Raw genomic sequence first — 21,097 nt, forward strand, 5'->3', positions numbered from 1 at the left:
ACTTCCCCTCTGGGATGACCATCGACTCCCAGCAGCAACAACAGCAGCGCCAGCAGCAGTAGGCGTTACACGCAAGGATGCATCGGAGGAATCCCAGGCAGGAGAGGACTCGTCAGAATTGCCAGTGACATGGCCTGCAGGACTATTGGCATTCCTGGGGAAGGAGGAAATTGACACTGAGGGAGTTGGTGGGGTGGTTTGCGTGAGCTTGGTTACAAGAGGAAGGGATTTACTGGTCAGTGGACTGCTTCCGCTGTCGCCCAAAGTTTTTGAACTTGTCACTGACTTATTATGAATGCGCTGCAGGTGACGTATAAGGGAGGATGTTCCGAGGTGGTTAACGTCCTTACCCCTACTTATTACAGCTTGACAAAGGCAACACACGGCTTGACAAATGTTGTCCGCATTTCTGGTGAAATACTTCCACACCGAAGAGCTGATTTTTTTGGTATTTTCACCAGGCATGTCAACGGCCCTATTCCTCCCACGGACAACAGGTGTCTCTCCGGGTGCCTGACTTAAACAAACCACCTCACCATCAGAATCCTCCTTGTCAATTTCCTCCCCAGCGCCAGCAACACCCATATCCTCCTCATCCTGGTGTACTTCAACACTGACATCTTCAATCTGACTATCAGGAACTGGACTGCGGGTGCTCCTTCCAGCACTTGCAGGGGGCGTGCAAATGGTGGAAGGCGCATGCTCTTCACGTCCAGTGTTGGGAAGGTCAGGCATCGCAACCGACACAATTGGACTCTCCTTGTGGATTTGGGATTTCGAAGAACGCACAGTTCTTTGCGGTGCTTTTGCCAGCTTGAGTCTTTTCAGTTTTCTAGCGAGAGGCTGAGTGCTTCCATCCTCATGTGAAGCTGAACCACTAGCCATGAACATAGGCCAGGGCCTCAGCCGTTCCTTGCCACTCCGTGTGGTAAATGGCATATTGGCAAGTTTACGCTTCTCCTCCGACAATTTTATTTTAGATTTTGGAGTCCTTTTTTTACTGATATTTGGTGTTTTGGATTTTACATGCTCTGTACTATGACATTGGGCATCGGCCTTGGCAGACGACGTTGCTGGCATTTCATCGTCTCGGCCATGACTAGTGGCAGCAGCTTCAGCACGAGGTGGAAGTGGATCTTGATCTTTCCCTAATTTTGGAACCTCGACATTTTTGTTCTCCATATTTTAATAGGCACAACTAAAAGACACAGAGGTAGCTACAGCCGTGGACTACCGTACTGTGTCTGCTGCTAATATAGACTGGATGATAATGAGATGAAATCAATATATATTATATCACACTAGTACTGCAGCCGGACAGGTAGATATATTTATTATGTAATGACGGATGACGGACCTGCTGGACACTGTCAGCTCAGCAGCACCACAGACTGCTACAGTAAGCTACTATAGTAGTATGTATAAAGAAGAAAGAAAAAAAAAACCACGGGTAGGTGGTATACAATTATGGATGGACGAGCGACTGCCGACACAGAGGTAGCTACAGCCGTGGACTACCGTACTGTGTCTGCTGCTAATATAGACTGGATGATAATGAGATGAAATCAATATATATATATATATAATATCACTAGTACTGCAGCCGGACAGGTAGATATATTTATTATGTAATGACTGATGACGGACCTGCTGGACACTGTCAGCTCAGCAGCACCGCAGACTGCTACAGTAAGCTACTATAGTAGTATGTATAAAGAAGAAAGAAAAAAAAAAAACCACGGGTAGGTGGTATACAATTATGGATGGACGAGCGACTGCCGACACAGAGGTAGCTACAGCCGTGGACTACCGTACTGTGTCTGCTGCTAATATAGACTGGATGATAATGAGATGAAATCAATATATATATATATATAATATCACTAGTACTGCAGCCGGACAGGTATATATATTTGGAGACCACGGCGCTCGGGTGCAATTTATGTGGTAATTATGCACAGGGTATACAGTGAAAGTATTGTTTAAAAATATGATAAAACGTAGTGGATATAGTAAAGAAAATATGTGAGGTAAGAATCCCTATTTCATATAAAAGCACTTCTCAATAAATTATCAGAGCGGCAGCTTGTAATACATAAAAATATGCTTGGCGTGCATATAAAATTTGTTGCAAGAATTGGGAAAACAAGCGCCCAAGAGTGTGATTATTAGGGTCAGGGAAAATGAAGGTATAGAAAAACGGATGATAAGGATCGATTTAAAACACTTATCTGGTAGGTAGAGACTTGACTCAAGTGGTAGTCTTTTTGTGGATTAATAACATGCGGATAAAACAGAAGAAAACTAACATAGTGTGTACCGTTTATGTTACGTATTATGTTACTGTTTAGTTTTACAGGCCTTATTAGGGAACTAGCTTATTCCCATAGAATATGAATTTATAGCCTGAGCAGTATATATATTAAAAGTACAAAAGATTTAATAACATAATCACATAAAAACACACATAAAAATAGCTGTATAGCATGCGTACAGAATAAAAATTATATCAGGCTTATCTGTCCATAAAAATGACTGAAATGCATGCGTACAGGATTTAAAATAGTTTTAGGCTTATCTGTCCATCAAGAGGAGGTGTCTGCAGGTACTCCCAACGCGTTTCGTCCGTCAGCAACAGGACTTCATCAAGGGGATGAAGTCCTGTTGCTGACGGACGAAACGCGTTGGGAGTACCTGCAGACACCTCCTCTTGATGGACAGATAAGCCTAAAACTATTTTAAATCCTGTACGCATGCATTTCAGTCATTTTTATGGACAGATAAGCCTGATATAATTTTTATTCTGTACGCATGCTATACAGCTATTTTTATGTGTGTTTTTATGTGATTATGTTATTAAATCTTTTGTACTTTTAATATATATACTGCTCAGGCTATAAATTCATATTCTATGGGAATAAGCTAGTTCCCTAATAAGGCCTGTAAAACTAAACAGTAACATAATACGTAACATAAACGGTACACACTATGTTAGTTTTCTTCTGTTTTATCCGCATGTTATTAATCCACAAAAAGACTACCACTTGAGTCAAGTCTCTACCTACCAGATAAGTGTTTTAAATCGATCCTTATCATCCGTTTTTCTATACCTTCATTTTCCCTGACCCTAATAATCACACTCTTGGGCGCTTGTTTTCCCAATTCTTGCAACAAGGTATATATATTTATTATGTAATGACTGATGACAGACCTGCTGGACACTGTCAGCTCAGCAGCACCGCAGACTGCTACAGTAAGCTACTATAGTAGTATGCATAAAGAAGAAAAAAAAAAAAACCACGGGTAGGTGGTATACAATTATGGATGGACGAGCGACTGCCGACACAGAGGTAGCTACAGCCGTGGACTACCGTACTGTGTCTGCTGCTAATATAGACTGGATGATAATGAGATGAAATCAATATATATTATATCACACTAGTACTGCAGCCGGACAGGTAGATATATTTATTATGTAATGACTGATGACGGACCTGCTGGACACTGTCAGCTCAGCAGCACCGCAGACTGCTACAGTAAGCTACTATAGTAGTATGTATAAAGAAGAAAGAAAGAAAAAAAAACCACGGGTAGGTGGTACACAATTATGGATGGACGAGCGACTGCCGACACAGAGGTAGCTACAGCCGTGGACTACCGTACTGTGTCTGCTGCTAATATAGACTGGATGATAATGAGATGAAATCAATATATATATATATATATATAATATCACTAGTACTGCAGCCGGACAGGTATATATATTTATTATGTAATGACTGATGACGGACCTGCTGGACACTGTCAGCTCAGCAGCACCGCAGACTGCTACAGTAAGCTACTATAGTAGTATGTATAAAGAAGAAAGAAGAAAAAAAAACACGGGTAGGTGGTATACAATATTATATATATATTATATACAATATATATATATATATATATATATATATATATATATATTAAACTCACTGGTGGTGATTATTAAACTGGTGGTCAGGTCACTGGTCACACTATCAGCAACTTGCAAGTAGTACTCCTAAGCAGACAATCACAATATATATTATACTGGTGGTCAGTGTGGTCACAATGGCAGTGTGGCACTCTGGCAGCAAAAGTGTGCACTGTACGTTATATGTACTCCTGAGTCCTGATCTCAGACTCTAACTGCTCCCCACTGTCAGTGTCTCCCCCACAAGTCAGATAATACAGTCACACTATCTATCACTTCAGCAAGTAACTACTAGTACTCCTCCTAATGCTCCCCAAAATTACTACTGTGTCTCTCTCTACTGTCTCACTCTCTTCTCTATAAACGGAGAGGACGCCAGCCACGTCCTCTCCCTATGAATCTCAATGCACGTGTGAAAATGGCGGCGACGCGCGGCTCCTTATATAGAATCCGAGTCTCGCGATAGAATCCGAGCCTCGCAAGAATCCGACAGCGGGATGATGACGTTCGGGCGCGCTCGGGTTAACCGAGCAAGGCGGGAAGATCCGAGTCGCTCGGACCCGTGTAAAAAGACCTGAAGTTCGGGCGGGTTCGGATTCCGAGGAACCGAACCCGCTCATCTCTAGTAGATATGGTATCCCTAGAATGATTGAATGTGACAGGGGTACCCATTTTACAGGTGAAGTCTTTCAGGTCATGTGCAAACTGATGGGAATTAATAGCAAGCTGCATACTCCGTACCGGCCACAGGCGAGTGCAAAGGTAGAGAGAGTGAACAGCACTATTAAGAACAAGCTGAGCAAAGTGATGGCTGAAACTGGATTGCTGTGGCCAGAAGCTTTACCACTAGTGTTGTACAGCATCAGAACCACTCCCAGGTCTCCACTTAACTTATTACCCTTTGAAATTCTTTTTGGTCGACAACCTCATGTAATGATAGACCCCCAGGATGATTTGAAATGCAATAATGAAGTGACTGTGAAATATTTGGTTGGGATGAGCCAGCAGCTGAGAAATCAACAAAGAAATCTAAAGCTGGTGATTCCTGACCTACCGAACAGTAATTGTCATGACATTTAGCCTGGGGATTATGTGATGATTCGAAATTTCTTACGCTCAGCTTGCCTCATAGACAGGTGGGAAGGACCATACCAAGTCTTGTTAACCAGCACGACAGCACTAAAGGTCGCTGAAAGAGAGACTTGGGTCCACTCATCCCACTGCAAGAAGGTCGCTGACCCGGATAGGACTCGTGACAAAGAGCAAGGTGAAGAGAACCTCGTATCACTAGAGTGTTTGTTCCGGGAAAGTTGAGGGGCAGGACTGTTGAAAGGCACCTGAGCACGGAGAGCAACAAGATCTAGGACGGTTGTCGCACCATTTCTTTTTTTTCACACCCCCCCCTGCATTTTCCTTCTTTCCCCTAACGAAATGGATCTATCACAAGAGACTGCGTTTCGGGTTCTGCTAGTAATTCTGTTTTTGATCAGGACAATTTGTTTTGGTGAGGGTCCCAGAGAGGTCGAGCAGGGATCTGGAATGGGTTCTGATGGCGAGTATGAATTTGTAGGATCTCAGGAGCAGCACATCACTCGAGTAAAGGCTGGTATCAGTAAGCGCTCTGGTAGTCATGTAGCTCGGAGGCAATGTGAAGGGTTATTGTCTTATGAATATTGTATTTGTAGGAATTGTGAGAATATAGTTGAGGACGGGTGCATCCAGAGATGTCAGTCCAACATTAATATCGACATGGACCGCCATCCGTTGAGTGATTACCACTCACTAGTGGGTAAGGTCTTAAACCAGACAGAATGCTGGGTGTGCTCACAGGTACCTCAAGGTCAGAGTAAGTCAGGATTAGTACCATACCCTTTAGCAATAGATGAGGTACTCGAATTACGGGGTGGGAGACCGGTGGACAAGAAATTCAATATCTCCAGGCCCCCTAGCTTGAAGCTCCACCAGTATCATGTAGACAGGTCCTTATTGTGTTTTAATATTTCCAATTACCGAAAACCAAGAAATTGGGAAGTGACGTGGAATAACCAGACAATGACCTTTTCACACAGAGCTGATAAGATACCTATCGACTCTGAACTTGTACGCCAGATAGCCAACAGTGGGAGGCATTTTCGGTATAGGTATACACGTGGAAGCAAGACCATGTGGGTTGGAAAAGTATCATCAGGGTATTGTGCCCATATCATCCAGCCCGATACTTGTACTGAGCAAATGAGAGAACTAGGGATCGGTTTCTTTACATGGAAAGTTTGCAATATGGTGATGTTACATTTTGTCCCCTATGTTCTCCCAAATGATGCCTATTTCATATGTGGGAGAAAAGCGTACAAGTGGCTTGCCCCGAGCTCTGAGGGATTGTGTTATATTGGGAGAGTACTGCCGAAGGTCATGACCATAACCCGCGATAAAATGAAAGACGTTCACCGCAGTGCTCAGGCTCCTTATACTCATACCCACTATGAACACATCATCAAGAGACACCTCATAGATAGGGCAGAGCACGCAGCCTCTGATTTGAGCCACGAATCCACCGGGATTCAGTTCCTTCTCGCATTAGACATCACTCGTACTGCCAGAGGAACTATAAATTATAGGTATATCCATGCGCTAGCGAACTTGATAGATAATATCACTGAGATGTATGATGACACCTTCAGGTATACGGGAAGGGAGTTACAAGCCTACAAGAAGGAACTGATCCAGCACAGGATGGTCCTTAATTACGTCACAGCTGTGACAGGTGGGTACTGTATTACTCTGGCAACTCAATATGGTGTGAAGTGCTGTACATATATTACGAACAGCACTGACGACCCCACGGAGATCATTGATCAGAAGATGGATGAGATCTTGCAGTTGAAGTGGGAGTTCAGGAGGAAGCACAACCTTACCTTAGCGACTGTGGGTAATGAACTGACCGGCTGGGTCTCATGGTTGAATCCACGCAAATGGTTCTCAGGGTTAGGATAGTGAGCACAGAACGTCATTATGAGTGTGGGGAAGTTTCTCCTTTGTATCCTGGGAGTCATCATAATTATTGGTTTGATATTTAGGTGTGTTCAAATTCTAACGCGGCGCAAGCGCAGCACAAATTTGATGAGTCTAAGGAGCGAGGGCGCTGTTATAGCAGATTTAATTTATGATCCATCCATAGAGACAGTGTTATGATAAGGATTGCAAATTAATTTCATGGCCTGTTTCTTTCACCCGTTTTTCTATGTTTCCCCTCTGCCCAGATACATCCAACCAGAAAAGACGTCAGCCCTACCCAAAATGTTTATGTGAATGTATTTTTATATATGTGCCTTATCTTCATCTCTGCAACCTCCAGTTAATGGCACACATAGTCGACAGGTGATATCCACATATACTAGCACTCACATATGTTCCCCCTCCGTGTATCATCAACTAAATGTGCACCCCATTTGTTGGAACAAGAAGCCGAAAAGAGCTCGGTAGTGTTTGTTGGCCCATTTACAGACCCTTAATACGGGATGAGAAGGATTTAATGTATACTTCGCAATACCTCGAAGCTTATTTAGAACATATACGGCACGATGATACATGCCCCTCAGACATTGATTCATACATACCTGCTTTTTACTATCCCACTAGGTCATACATTTCCCACCTACAACTCTTCCCCGATCATCAAAGCTTCTGTATATATTGTATAGATATTTTTCTGTTTATTGATTAGTTAGTGGCAGTTATTGGTGACTGCCAAAGGGTGGACTGTCGAAGTAGAAAAATATTGCAGTACACACATCACGTACAAACTACACACAGATGGCCTCCGTGCGCGTACATGTTCTGCCGCGCGTGTGCATATTCGCAATTTGCGTATAGTCGCTCCCGCGGTCCTGCGTATTAGCGCGTGGTAGGAGTATTTACGGTAGTGTTTGTAGTCGCATGGAAAAGCCATAAAAACACATTACATATTTAATCCAAATAGTGCACAATGTACACATAGTCTCCCTGCACCATACCAGCAAGTTACACTAGTTTAAATGGTATCAGAACAAAGGGATTCACCTTTACAGGATAGGAGGGGACAGAACTAGGTTATAAGGTGGTGTCTGGTATCCAGCTGTAGGGTATATTAAGGGCAATATTCTGGTGTTGGTTTGCAGAAGATCGCACGCTCCTGCGAATAGTTATGTACAGGAGCAGAATATAAATATTGACTGTATTTACTGTACACTTGGTATGCGGCGGGAACCCAGAGGAGACCATCTGCAAGTGCACCTGGAACAGACATCGCCCACCTATTCAAATCGACCTATGACCTCTCCTGTACTGTAAATGACCATCCCTGTGTCCAATGGACAAAGAGATTAGAGTTTCCATTGTGTTAGGTTTTGGACTATTGTATAAAAAGCCAGCTGCATGCCTGGTCTCACACAGACTCTGAAGGTCAGCTCCCTTGATGACTGAGGACCGGCCGGGAAGCGCAGGCGAAACCAAAAACGTATGTACCATTGACTGTAGCCATTTTTCTATTGTATTGTTGTTTATTGTAACCCCCCTTTCAGCAATTATATGTTGGTGTGTCGGAACTCAGCATCTTAAATACAAACTGGTGTTGTGTCTCTTTTCCCTGCTAAGGTTATAAGTGTATTACAGTCACACGTGTAGCTGCTAAGTGCTCACAGAGTATTTTTGGGTGTGTACGCACTGCGTGTACTTTGTACGGCCAGCGCGGCACTTGTACGCAAAGTACGTACATGGTACGGGGCTTTGTACGCTAATGGTGTAAAAAGTACGTAGGCTAAGGATTGATTACAGCGGCCGCAGCGGCTCCATTTAAAGTGTATTGAATGTCTTTTTAAAGTGTTGCTTTTAGTCCTGTATGTAAATCAACATTTATATCTCCCAAACATGACGCCTGGCATTCACGCCAAAGAGTTCAATCTTTGTCTCATCAGACCAGAGAATTTTGTTTCTCATGGTCTGAGAGTACTTTAGGTGCATTTTTCCATGTGCTTTTTACTAAGGAGTGGCTTCTGTCTGGCCACTCTACCATACAGGCCTGATTGGTGGATTGCTGCAGAGATGGTAGTCCTTCTGGAAAGTTCTCCTCTCTCCACAGAGGAATGCTGTAGATCTGACAGAGTGGCCATCGGGTTCTACCGGGTCACCTCCCTGACTAGGGCCCTTCTACCCCGATCTCTCAGTTTAGACGGACGGCTAGCTCTAGGAAGAGTCCTGGTGGTTCCAAACTACTTCCATTTACGGATGATGGAGGCCACTGTACTCATTGGGACCTTCAAAGCAGCAGATCTTTTTCTGTACCCTTCCCCAGATTTGTGCCTCGAGACAATCCTGTCTCGGAGGTCTACAGACAATTCCTTTGACTTAATGCTTGGTTTGTGCTCAGACATGCACTGTCATGTGTGGGACCTTATATAGACAGGTGTGTGCCTTTCCAAATCATGTCCAATCAACTGAATTTACCACAGGTGCATTCCAATTAAGCTGTAGGAACATCTCAAGGATGATCAGTGGAAACAATTTTGAGCTTCATGGCAAAGGCTGTGAATACTTATGTACGTGTGATTTCTTAGTTTTTATTTGTAATAAATTTGCAAAAATCTAAAAAAAATAATTTTTCACGTTGTCATTATGGGGTATTGTGTGTAGAATTTTGAGGGAAAAAATGAATTTATTCCATTTTGGAATAAGGCTGTAACGTAACAAAATGTGGAAAAAGCGCTGTGAATACTTTCCGAATGCAATATATATATATATATATATATATATATATATATACACACACACACACACATATACACACGCACAAATGTAGCCATGTTCATCTTTGAATCAATGCGGCATGCAGCATGGTGGCTTGCTGCATGGTGCACCAGGCTGCAACCATTCGCATCTGGCAACTGCTCCATTAACTCCAATGGATAAGTGCGTGCGCATGCACGCGTTTGTCCTAGTCACAGGGCACACTAGTTGCGCCAGCTATGCCACGATGCCTGTGTGTTTATACATTTATGTAATCTGACTTAAAAGGTGCGACTGTCAGATTGCCTGGGGCACAGTGCCGCTGATATCTCCTTCTGATGGCAACTCCTGAACTCTCTGCTGTTCTCGCACAAAGATGTCACAGCATGCGGAACCAGGAGCCGAGCCAGGGACACAGCTGGGAAAGAGATTAAGGAAGCCAGGTTGCGGGAGCCAGGCGCACCTCTAGCACGTCATGCATTGCAGCAGAAGCCCGGCAAACGGGCTTACGGGAATGCTGACCAGACAACGTTCGGGCCGCCGGCTGCAGACCCTTTCAACGCGGCCGGCTCTGGTGTGTTACGGAGGGCGATCGCCCTATTTGCCTCCCCAGGATCCACCACTGTGAAGGGATAAAGGACAGGCTGTATCAATGTAAAAATTCAGTACAACCTCTGAAAACTACCATTTTCTGACATTTACCACAATATATATGGATATATGGATTCCCATCTGTATTAAAAAGGATCTGCAGCAGATGTCAGAGATATCCACTGTGGACCTGCATCACAGCTATGTGCCGGTATGCAGCAAGCAAGCGTACCTTTCCGGACCTTCTGTACAATAAGCAATGTCATATATATACAGATCCCTCTCTGTCCCCATGCAGCTTGCGTTTGCGTAGGCCGATGGCCTCCCGAGAAGTCTTTTATCTGCCGGTAAAGCTCTTATCAGAAGAGCTGCTACATATTTCAGCAAAGCTCATGTTACTTTTAGTCAGTGCTAGAAAGCAACAAGTGGACACCTGTTAGCAGATAAGTCTAAAAATGGTATTTGGTACAAGGATAAGAGAATATAATTTAACTGTGAGTACAAAGTCTTCATTATGTGCTGTGGCAATGAGCTGATACACTGTAGGCTGTGCCTGCACAGGAAGAGGCAGAAACAAGCGGAGCAATGCTGAATAGTACAAGTTTGAGGAGGATATTACTGCCACAGTTTATCCAGGACATATACAATAGCTAGCACACCAGACAATGGGGGTCATTCCGAGTTGTTCGCTCGTTGCCGATTTTCGCTATGCTGCGATTTGTTGCTAAATGCGCATGCGCAAGACATGCAGGGCGCATGCGCTTAGTTATTTTACTAAAAACGTAGTAGATTTGCTGTGGATTCTGCAGCGCTTTTCAGTCGCACTGTTGATCGGTGAATGACTGACAGGAAAGGGGCGTTTCTGGGTGGTTATTGAGCGTTTTCCGGGAGTGTGCTAAAAAAACGCAGGAGTGTCAGGGAAAAACGCGGGAGTATCTGGAGAAACGGGGGAGTGGCTGGCCGAACGCAGGGCGTTTGTGACGTCAAACCAGGAACTAAACGGACCGAGCTGATCGCAATCTGTGAGTAGGTCTGGAGCTACTCAGAATCTGCAAGAATTATTTAGTAGCAGTTCTGCTAATCTTTCGTTCGCATTTCTGCTAAGCTAACCAGAGGGGGGCGGCCTAGCGTGTGCAATGCTGCTAAAAGCAGCTAGCGAGCGAACTCGGAATGAGGGCCAATATTGGTGATATAGCAAGCGCTTCTCTGTTAGCTCTGGTACTTATAGTCTGATTACTTGGTTGCTACAGTCAATACCAGCTTTTTCCTGTGCATCAATTTAGGCTTACCTGAAATCCCCACATCAGCCACTAGAAGCTCTCTGCTGGTAGACGAGCTCTCTGCCAACTGTTTGAACTCATCCTGCTTTTCTCCGTACGGATATTGAGTGTCAAACTTCACCAACACAAACTTACTCTTTGGGATAACCTGTGATGAAGAAAAAGATGGAAAATGCTCTTCTGAGACGGAAATAGCCCCATTTATCATCTCTTACGTGAAAAAAATAAAAACATTTATATTTACACTACGGGCAGGATGTAATGAAGTCCGTATTCGGCGCTGATGTTTTTTAAAGGGACAATCATGTACAAGGCATGGTTTAACCTTGTACATGATTGCTCCTTTAAAAAAAATTCAGAGTTTGTCCGGCATCCCTCACTGCCGCTGAACTCGGACTTCATTACATCCAAGCCTATATCTTCTAAATCCCCATTCAAGGATGATGTATATTAACATTTTATGAGGAAAAGAAGCAAGGGCTGCCATTATATTAAACTCTGAAATGTTATTTCATGTTCCTGGTCACCTTTTTATATAAATACAAGTGAAGAGTCGAGAAATAGTGACATTTCTAGGGCACTCTGAACTTAAGTGATGCCCTCGGTCCTGGTGAATACTAGGGATGGACATTGAAAGCTCACCATCAAAACATTCGAGGCAATGGTAACTAACCATTGTATCAAAGGAATTCAATATAAATAAAAAAACATTCTGATGGTTCAAGCATGCACAAAAAGACATGTTTGCACATGCACAATAGGAACCCATGGCCATTCTCAATGTTAAACAGCTGAATATTGGATGGCCATTGCTTTGATACCATTCAATGGTGGCTACCATCATAAAGCCACCAAACAGTAAAAATATTACCATCAAAAGTAAAAAAATTATGGCGTTAAGCTATCGGATGCCTATGTCCATCCCTAGTGAAAATCGTTTTAGGTTACAAAATGGCAGCAATGACTGTGTGCTGGGGGTACAGCTTTACACACAGATTACATTTAGACTCTTCTCAGGATAGGGCACCATATTCTACTCCAGCTACACATGTGACTAATGAGGGTAATGAGTACTAAAGTGCAATGAAATATGATTAGATATATGAGGTCTATTTATGTCCTAACTGAACAGCAGCTTTTTGCAGATTTTCTGGAAGTACTTATAACATTTAACAAGTAGAGCATTAGTTTTATTTGTGCTTATGTCCAGTCCACCCTGTTCTAATTATGTTTATGATTAGTGTTATTAAACATGAAAAAGAAGGAACACACCACGGGTTTAACTTGTAACCTCACTATCCTGTATGGATTTACAGCAATTATTAAACCAGTCTGTTGCCATCAAACCCTACCTATGGGAACAGCTCTATAAATCATCCTGTGCCTGGGGCTAGCATCCAGTGTCCGATTTATTTCATTCAAAATAAATAGCTAAAATACCTTATATTTTGTTGTTATTACGGAGTTCCTGGAAATCTATTACATTAGTCATAGAAACAAGAATATAACTCAAGAGCTACACAATGATTTAGAGGCCGGCGTGCCAGTGGCCAGAGCTGGCCCTAACCAATATGATGCCCTAAGTAAGATTTTGGCTGGGGCCTCTAGCACCGCCGCTAGTCCCGCCTCTGACACTGCACCCCTTTCCCAGCACCATCACCCCTTACCCATAGCAGTCCTCATTTTGGTGCTCCTACCCCCTATATTTTAAATAGGAACAGTGCGCACATTCGGTGCGCAGAACAAAAAGGGCCGTGTTCTTGCTGGGAAGAGGCATGGCCACACAATAGTACCCCCAAATCAAATTACGCCACACAGAAGTGCAACTTTATTGACATTACATCATGCAATAGTGTCCCTTATTCACATTACATCACACAGTAGTATCACTTTACCTTATATACGTCACTCCTCACAGTAGTGTCCCTTATTCACATTACATCACACTGAATTGCTTCTTATTCACATTACACCACACCATATTGCTCTTCATTCACATTAGACTACACAGTAGTGCCCTATACAGCCTGTACACTATACATCTTATACACATAATGCCACTTTACTAATGGCTTTATACACATAATACCACACAGTAATGCCCCTTACACATATGACACACATTAATAATGTCCTTATAAACTTAACGTGCCTTACACAGTATGCCAACCTTTATTAATGCCCCATACACATGTCTCTTACACATATGCCACATATTATTAATGCTCTTATACACATGACACACAAAATGCCCCTTACACATATGCCACACATTATTAATGCCCTTAAACACATAGACACACACAATGCCCCTTACACATATGCCGCACATTATTAATGTGTTTATACGCATGACACACATAATGCCACTTATACATAAGCCAAACACTATTGCACAACCTACCTACCCACATACAGCAGTCACTACGTCGCTAACACTGACCTCTTCCTCAGCTTGCATACAGATGTGTCCTCATACATCTTGCCTCAATATGCCAAGCAGCAGAAGATGCCTGGCTTGAGTCAGCTGGCAGCTCCCGGCCACCTCTGCTAACGTCGGGTGCCTTGTTTGCCGAAAATGCATTGCTATGTGACTAGGATGCACAAGCAGCTTCTGCTGATTCAAATGATATGCAACATGCCTATATTCTGTGTGTGACTGTGTCTGTATCTGCATACGAAATGCTGCATAAAACGATTTCCATGAATACCCTGTAATGTAGCATTTCGTATGCACATACAGCCACAGTCACACACAGAATATAGGCAAGCTGCATATCATTTTTATCAGCATAAGCTGCTTGTGTCCCTAGGCATTCCAAATTCCCTAGGCATTTGATTAGTTTTCCTATGCCTTGGGCCAGCTCTGCCAGTGGCTGTCTTTTGGTAGTCATCCCATCAGCAACTTTATGCAAATGCCACTAGAAATTCCTTCCCTGGTGTACATCCTTGTGTATGAATGTGCCAGGACTGAGACGCCAACTTTCAGTGTAGACACCACCATCAAACTCACATCAGCCCTATGTCAGGTGTAGTTTTTCTGTCTGTGTTTGGCCTGCAATGTGAACGATGAAGTGTTTGTGTAGGCAAACACTTCTGCGACAAGTCTGCAACACTTCCATTGCATGCCCATAGGACGGACCATTTCGGTGTGTCTTCTTAGCTATCACCCAATCACGCTCATGTTTCTGATACCATACGTCTAAATCACAACTGCGACACTCTGTAACGTATGTGCTGCACAAGTTTTTAGGTATTTTCACGCACACGCAGTAGCAAAAAGTCACCCAAGTTTGTGAACATCAGCTTTGTGTGCTACTCTGAATCAGGCCCTGAGAGTTAAAAATAAGATTTTAAACCTACCGGTAAATCTTTTTCTCCTAGTCCGTAGAGGATGCTGGGGACTCTATAAGGACCATGGGGAATAGACGGGCTCCACTGGAGACATGGGCACTAAAAAGAACTTTAGGTATGGGTGTGCACTGGCTCCTCCCTCTGTGCCCCTCCTCCAGACCTCAGTTAGAGAAACTGTGCCCAGAGGAGACGGACAGTACGAGGAAAGGATTTTGTAAATTCAAGGGCAAGATTCATACCAGCCACACCATTCACACCGGATAACATGGAATATACGAACCAGTTAACAGTATGAAACCAAACCGTATCAGTCAGAGACTGATCAAAACTGTAACATAACCCTTATGGAAGCAATAACTATATACAAGTCTTGCAGAATGCAGTCCGCACTGGGACGGGCGCCCAGCATCCTCTACGGACTAGGAGAAAAAGATTTACCGGTAGGTTTAAAATCTTATTTTCTCTTACGTCCTAGAGGATGCTGGGGACTCCGTAAGGACCATGGGGATTATACCAAAGCTCCAAAACGGGCGGGAGAGTGCGGATGACTCTGCAGCACCGAATGAGCAAACATGAGGTCCTCCTCAGCCAGGGTATCAAACTTGTAGAATTTTGCAAAAGTGTTTGAACCCGACCAAGTCGCTGCTCGGCAAAGTTGTAACGCCAAGACGCCTCGGGCAGCTGCCCAAGAAGAGCCCACCTTCCTAGTGGAATGGGCCTTTACCGAAGTCGGTAACAGCAATCCAGCCGTAGAATAGGCCTGCTGAATCGTGTTACAGATCCAGCGATCAATAGTCTGTTTAGACGCAGGAGCGCCAACCTTGTTGGCTGCATATAGGATAAACAGGGCCTCTGTTTTCCTAACCCGAGCCGTTCTGGCCACATAAATTTTCAATGCCCTGACCACATCCAGGGACTCGGAATCCTCCACGTCCCTTGTAGCCACAGGCACCACAATAGGTTGGTTCATATGAAAAGAAGAAACCACCTTAGGCAAAAATTGAGGACGAGTCCGCAACTCAGCTCTATCCACATGGAAAATCAGATAAGGGCTTTTGTGAGACAAAGCCGCCAACTCCGACACACGCCGTGCCGAAGCCAACGCCAATAACATGACCACTTTCCAAGTGAGATACTTTAATTCAACTGTCTGAAGAGGCTCAAACCAGTGAGACTTAAGGAACCGTAACACCACGTTAAGGTCCCATGGTGCCACCGGAGGCACAAAAGGAGGCTGGATATGCAGCACCCCTTTCACGAAAGTCTGGACTTCTGGAAGAGAAGCCAATTCCTTTTGAAAGAAAATGGATAGGGCCGAAATCTGAACCTTAATGGAGCCTAATTTTAGGCCCAAATTCACTCCAGTTTGTAGGAAGTGGAGAAAACGTCCCAGATGGAATTCTGCCGGAGGAGCAGTCTTGGCTTCGCACCAAGATACATACTTCCTCCAGATACGGTGATAATGTTTCGATGTCACCTCCTTCCTAGCCTTTATCATAGTAGGAATGACCTCATCCGGAATGCCCTTCTCCGCTAGGATCCTGCGTTCAACCGCCATGCCATCAAACGCAGTCGCGGTAAAGTCCTGGAACAGACAGGGCCCTTGTCGTAACAGGTCCTCCGTGAGATGAAGAGGCCACGGATCTTCGGTGAGCATTTCCTGCAGATCCGGATACCAGGCCCTTCGAGGCCAATCTGGAACAATGAGAATTGCCCGAATTCCTCTTCGTCTTATGATTCTCAGTATCTTTGAGATGAGAGGAAGAGGAGGGAACACATAGACCGACTGAAACACCCACGGTGTCACCAGTTCGTCCACTGCAAACGCCTGAGGGTCCCTTGACCTGGCGCAATATCTCGGAAGTTTTTTGTTGAGACGTGAAGCCATCATGTCTATTTGAGGCAGTCCCCACTGACTTGCAATCTCTGCGAAGACTTCTTGATGAAATTCCCACTCTCCTGGATGCAGATCGTGTCTGCTTAGGAAGTCTGCTTCCCAGTTGTCCACTCCCGGAATGAAGACTGCTGTCAGAGCGCTTACATGACTCTCCGCCCAACGAAGAATCCTTGAGACTTCTGCCATTGCCATTCTGCTCCTCGTGCCGCCTTGGCAGTTTACATGAGCCACTGCTGTGATGTTGTCTGACTGAATCAGAACCGGTAGACCTTGAAGCAAGGTCTGCGCCTGACGAAGGCCGTTATATATGGCCCTTAATTCCAGAATGTTGATATGAAGACAAGCCTCCTGGCTTGACCACAGACCTTGGAAATTTCTTCCCTGTGTGACTGCTCCCCATCCTCGGAGGCTCACGTCCGTGGTCACCAGCACCCAGTCCTGGATGCCGAACCTGCGACCCTCTAGAAGGTGAGCACTCTGCAGCCACCACAGGAGAGACACCCTGGCTCTGGGGGACAGGCGGATTATCTGATGAATCTGTAGATGTGACCCGGACCACTTGTCCAGAAGGTCCCACTGAAAGGTCCTGGCATGGAACCTGCCGAATGGAATGGCCTCGTAAGACGTCACCATTTTTCCCAGCACTCGAGTGCAGTGATGTACCGACACCCTGTCTGGCTTCATCAGGTCCCTGACCAAGCTCTAAAGTTCCTGGCCCTTTTCCGTCGGGAGAAAGACCCTCTCTTGTTCCGTGTCCAGAATCATGCCTAAGAAAGGCAATCTGGTCGTTGGAATTAACTGTGATTTCGGTAGATTGAGAATCCAACCGTGTTGTTGCAACACCCTCAGGGAGAGTGATACGCTGTCCAGCAACTGTTCTCTCGATCTCGCTTTTATCAGGAGATCGTCCAAGTATGGGATAATTGTGACACCCTGCTTGCGCAGGAGCACCATCATCTCTGCCATTAATTTGGTAAAAATCCTCGGGGCCGTGGAAAGCCCAAACGGCAACATCTGAAATTGGTAGTGACAATCCTGCACCACAAATCTCAGGAACGCCTGATGAGGTTGATAAATGGGGACATGAAGGTATGCATCCTTTATGTCTAGGGACACCATATAATCTCACTCTTCCAGACTTGCAATGACCGCCCTGAGCGATTCCATCTTGAACTTGAATCTCCTTAAGTATAGGTTTAAGGATTTTAAATTCAGAATGGGTCTGACCGCACCGTCCGGTTTTGGAACTACAAACAGGGTTGAGTAATAGCCCATCCACTGCTGCTGCAGGGGAACTTTGACCACCACTTGTTGAAGGTACAACTTTTGAATTGCTGCCAAAACCACCTCCCTCTCTGGGGAAGAAGTCGGCAGTGCCGATTTGAAAAACCGGCAAGGAGGCACCTCTTCGAATTCCTGCTTGTACCCCTGGGAAACAATGTCTATTGCCCAGGGGTCCACCTGAGAATGAACCCAGACCTGGCTGAAATGACGAAGACGTGCCCCCACAGGAGCGGACTCTACCCGCGGAGCCCCAGCGTCATGCGGTGGATTTAGTAGAGGCCGGGGGGGGGGGAACTTTTGTTCATGGGAACTGGCTGTAGTTGGCAGCTTTTTCCCCTTGCCCTTACCTCTGGCAAGAAAGGAAGATTCCCGAGCTCTCTTGGATTTATGCGGCCGAAAGGACTGCATCTGATAATGTGGCGCTTTCTTAGGCTGTGAGGAGACATAAGGTAAAAAAGTTGATTTACCTGCAGTAGCTGTGGAAACTAGGTCCGCGAGACCTTCCCCAAACAACTCCTCACCCTTATAAGGCAACACCTCCATATGCCGTTTTGAGTCGGCATCACACGACCACTGTCGGGTCCACAGTGCTCGCCTGGCCAAAATCACCATAGCGTTCGCTCTGGACCCCAGTAAGCCTATATCCCTCTGAGCCTCTCTCATATAAAGGACCGCATCCTTAATATGGCCCAGGGTCAATAAAATAGTTTCCTTATCCATGGCATCCATATCAGCAGATAAGGTATCAGTCCACGCTATTACAGCGCTACAAACCCAAGCCGACGCTATTGCCAGTCTGAGTAACGTACCGGTATGTGTGTAAATCGACTTTAAGGTAGTTTCCTGCTTGCGGTCAGCAGGATCCCTGAGGGCAGCGGTATCCTGAGACGGTAGCGCCACCTTTTTGGAAAGGCGTGTCAACGCCTTGTCCACCCTTGGGGAGGATTCCCACCGTATCCTGTCCTTGATCGGGAAAGGATACGCCATAAGAATCCTCTTGGGAATCTGCAGTTTCTTGTCTGGAGTTTCCCAAGCACTTTCAAGTAACTCATTTAATTCAAAAGAAGGCGGAAAAGTAACCTCAGGCTTCTTTTCTTTAAACATGTGGATTTTTGGATTGGGCACCGCGGGGTCATCTATAATATGCAGCACATCCTTTATAGCAATAATCATATAATGAATACTCTTTGCCAATTTTGGCTGCAACCTCACATCATCATAATCGACACTGGAATCAGAATCTGTGTCGGTAACTGTGTCAACTACCGGAGACAGTGGGCGTTTTTGAGACCCAGAAGGCCCCTGTGACATAGGGAAAGGCAGGGTATGACCCTCTGTACTGTCCCTGGACTCTGCATTGTCCAAACGTTTTTGCATTTAAAATATTCCACATATCCATCCAGTCATGTGTCGGCGTTGCCGCCGGAGACACCACACTCATGCGCTCCACCTCATCCCTAGGAGAGCCTTCCGCTTCAGACATGCCGACACGCACGTACTGACACACCACACACTCAGGGAAAACTCTATCTGGAGACAGGTTCCCCACCAGGCCCTTTGGAGAGACAGAGAGAGAGTATGCCAGCACACACCCAGCGCCAATAACCCTGGGAAACAGAAAAAAATTACCCAGATACAGCGCTATTCACTGCGCCAAATTATGTGCACCCCCCTTCTTTAAAACCATCTGTCACCGGAGATCAGCAGGGGAGAGTCCGGGGAGCCAGCTTCTCAGCGTGTGCTTGTGAAGAAAATGGCGCTGGTGAGTGCTGAGGGAGAAGCCCCACCCCCTCAGTGGCGGGCTTCGGTCCCGCTCTTTGAACAAACTGGCGGGGAGACTCAAAAACACACAAATAAATGTATATTTCCTTACAGCCAGTCCTAGAGGTATACATTGCTGCCCAGGGCGCCCCCCACGCTCTGCACCCAACAGTGTGCGCTGTGTGTGTTCAGTGTGGGAGCAATGGCGCGCAGCGTTACCTCAGTGAAGCTCTGAAGTCTTCTGCCGCCTTTGAAGTCTTCTGCCTTCCTATACTCACCCGGCTTCTATCTTCCGGCTCTGCGAGGAGGACGGCGGCGAGGCTCCGGGACGAACCGCTAGGGGAGACCTGCGTTCTGACTCCCTCTGGAGCTAATGGTGTCCAGTAGCCTAAGAAGCAGAGCCTAGCAGTTAAGTAGGTCTGCTTCTCTCTCCTCGGTCCCACGATACATGGAGCCTGTTGCCAGCAGGTCTCCCTGAAAATAAAAAACCTGACAAAATACTTTCTTATAAGGAAGCTCAGGAGAGCTCCCTGTAGTGCACCCAGTCTCCTCTGGGCACAGTATTAAACTGAGGTCTGGAGGAGGGGAATAGAGGGAGGAGCCAGTGCACACCCATACCTAAAGTTCTTTTTAGTGCCCATGTCTCAAGTGGAGCCCGTCTATTCCCCATGGTCCTTACGGAGTCCCCAGCATCCTCTAGGACGTAAGAGAAAATATATTCCAGTTACCATTTTAGCTGCACTGAGAGAACCCAAAACTAGTTGTAATGTATATAATTTCAACTAGGGGTTAAAGTGGTCCAAAACGGGGCAGATCTACTTTCCATCACCTACATGGGTAGACAGAACTAGTTATCTTATCCACCACAGCTCTGTACAGTGACCGCCCACAAAATGCCAGGGACTCCTCTCAGAAGAGTTTCACAGAGAGACCATAATTCTGTGTGCCCAGCACAATAGATGATGTGGGCAGCACTGTGTCTTTCGGGCTGCCTCCCCCTCTTCAGATCCTGGCACTTCCTTTTTGCAGCGCGGCGTACATGACACGCTACTGCAGTGAAGAGGAACGACAGTGCAGCAGCACGGGACTTAAGCCTGGGAGTGGGGCACCTTGTTTAAACCTCAATTTCCGGGCCCCCTTTCGACAGTAATTTGCAGTCCAAGGGATCCCTGAAACTAGACAGTCTGGCCTTTCAGGGGGTACCAGGATTAACCCTCTCAAAAT

At 45.4% G+C, this 21,097-nt stretch overlaps 1 protein-coding gene across 1 annotated transcript in view; it reads right to left on the minus strand.

Moving 5' to 3' along the window:
• ERP29 (endoplasmic reticulum protein 29) overlaps positions 1-21,097 on the minus strand; it is a 68,596-nt gene that overhangs the window by 28,751 nt on the left and 18,748 nt on the right. Inside the window, exon 2 of the mRNA XM_063963902.1 lies at positions 11,587-11,725. Within this exon, the coding sequence (XP_063819972.1) occupies positions 11,587-11,725 (139 nt within the window). The remainder of the gene's footprint in view (positions 1-11,586; positions 11,726-21,097) is intronic.

This window comes from Pseudophryne corroboree, chromosome 1 (genome assembly GCF_028390025.1).
Source record: "Pseudophryne corroboree isolate aPseCor3 chromosome 1, aPseCor3.hap2, whole genome shotgun sequence".
NCBI lineage: Eukaryota > Metazoa > Chordata > Amphibia > Anura > Myobatrachidae > Pseudophryne > Pseudophryne corroboree.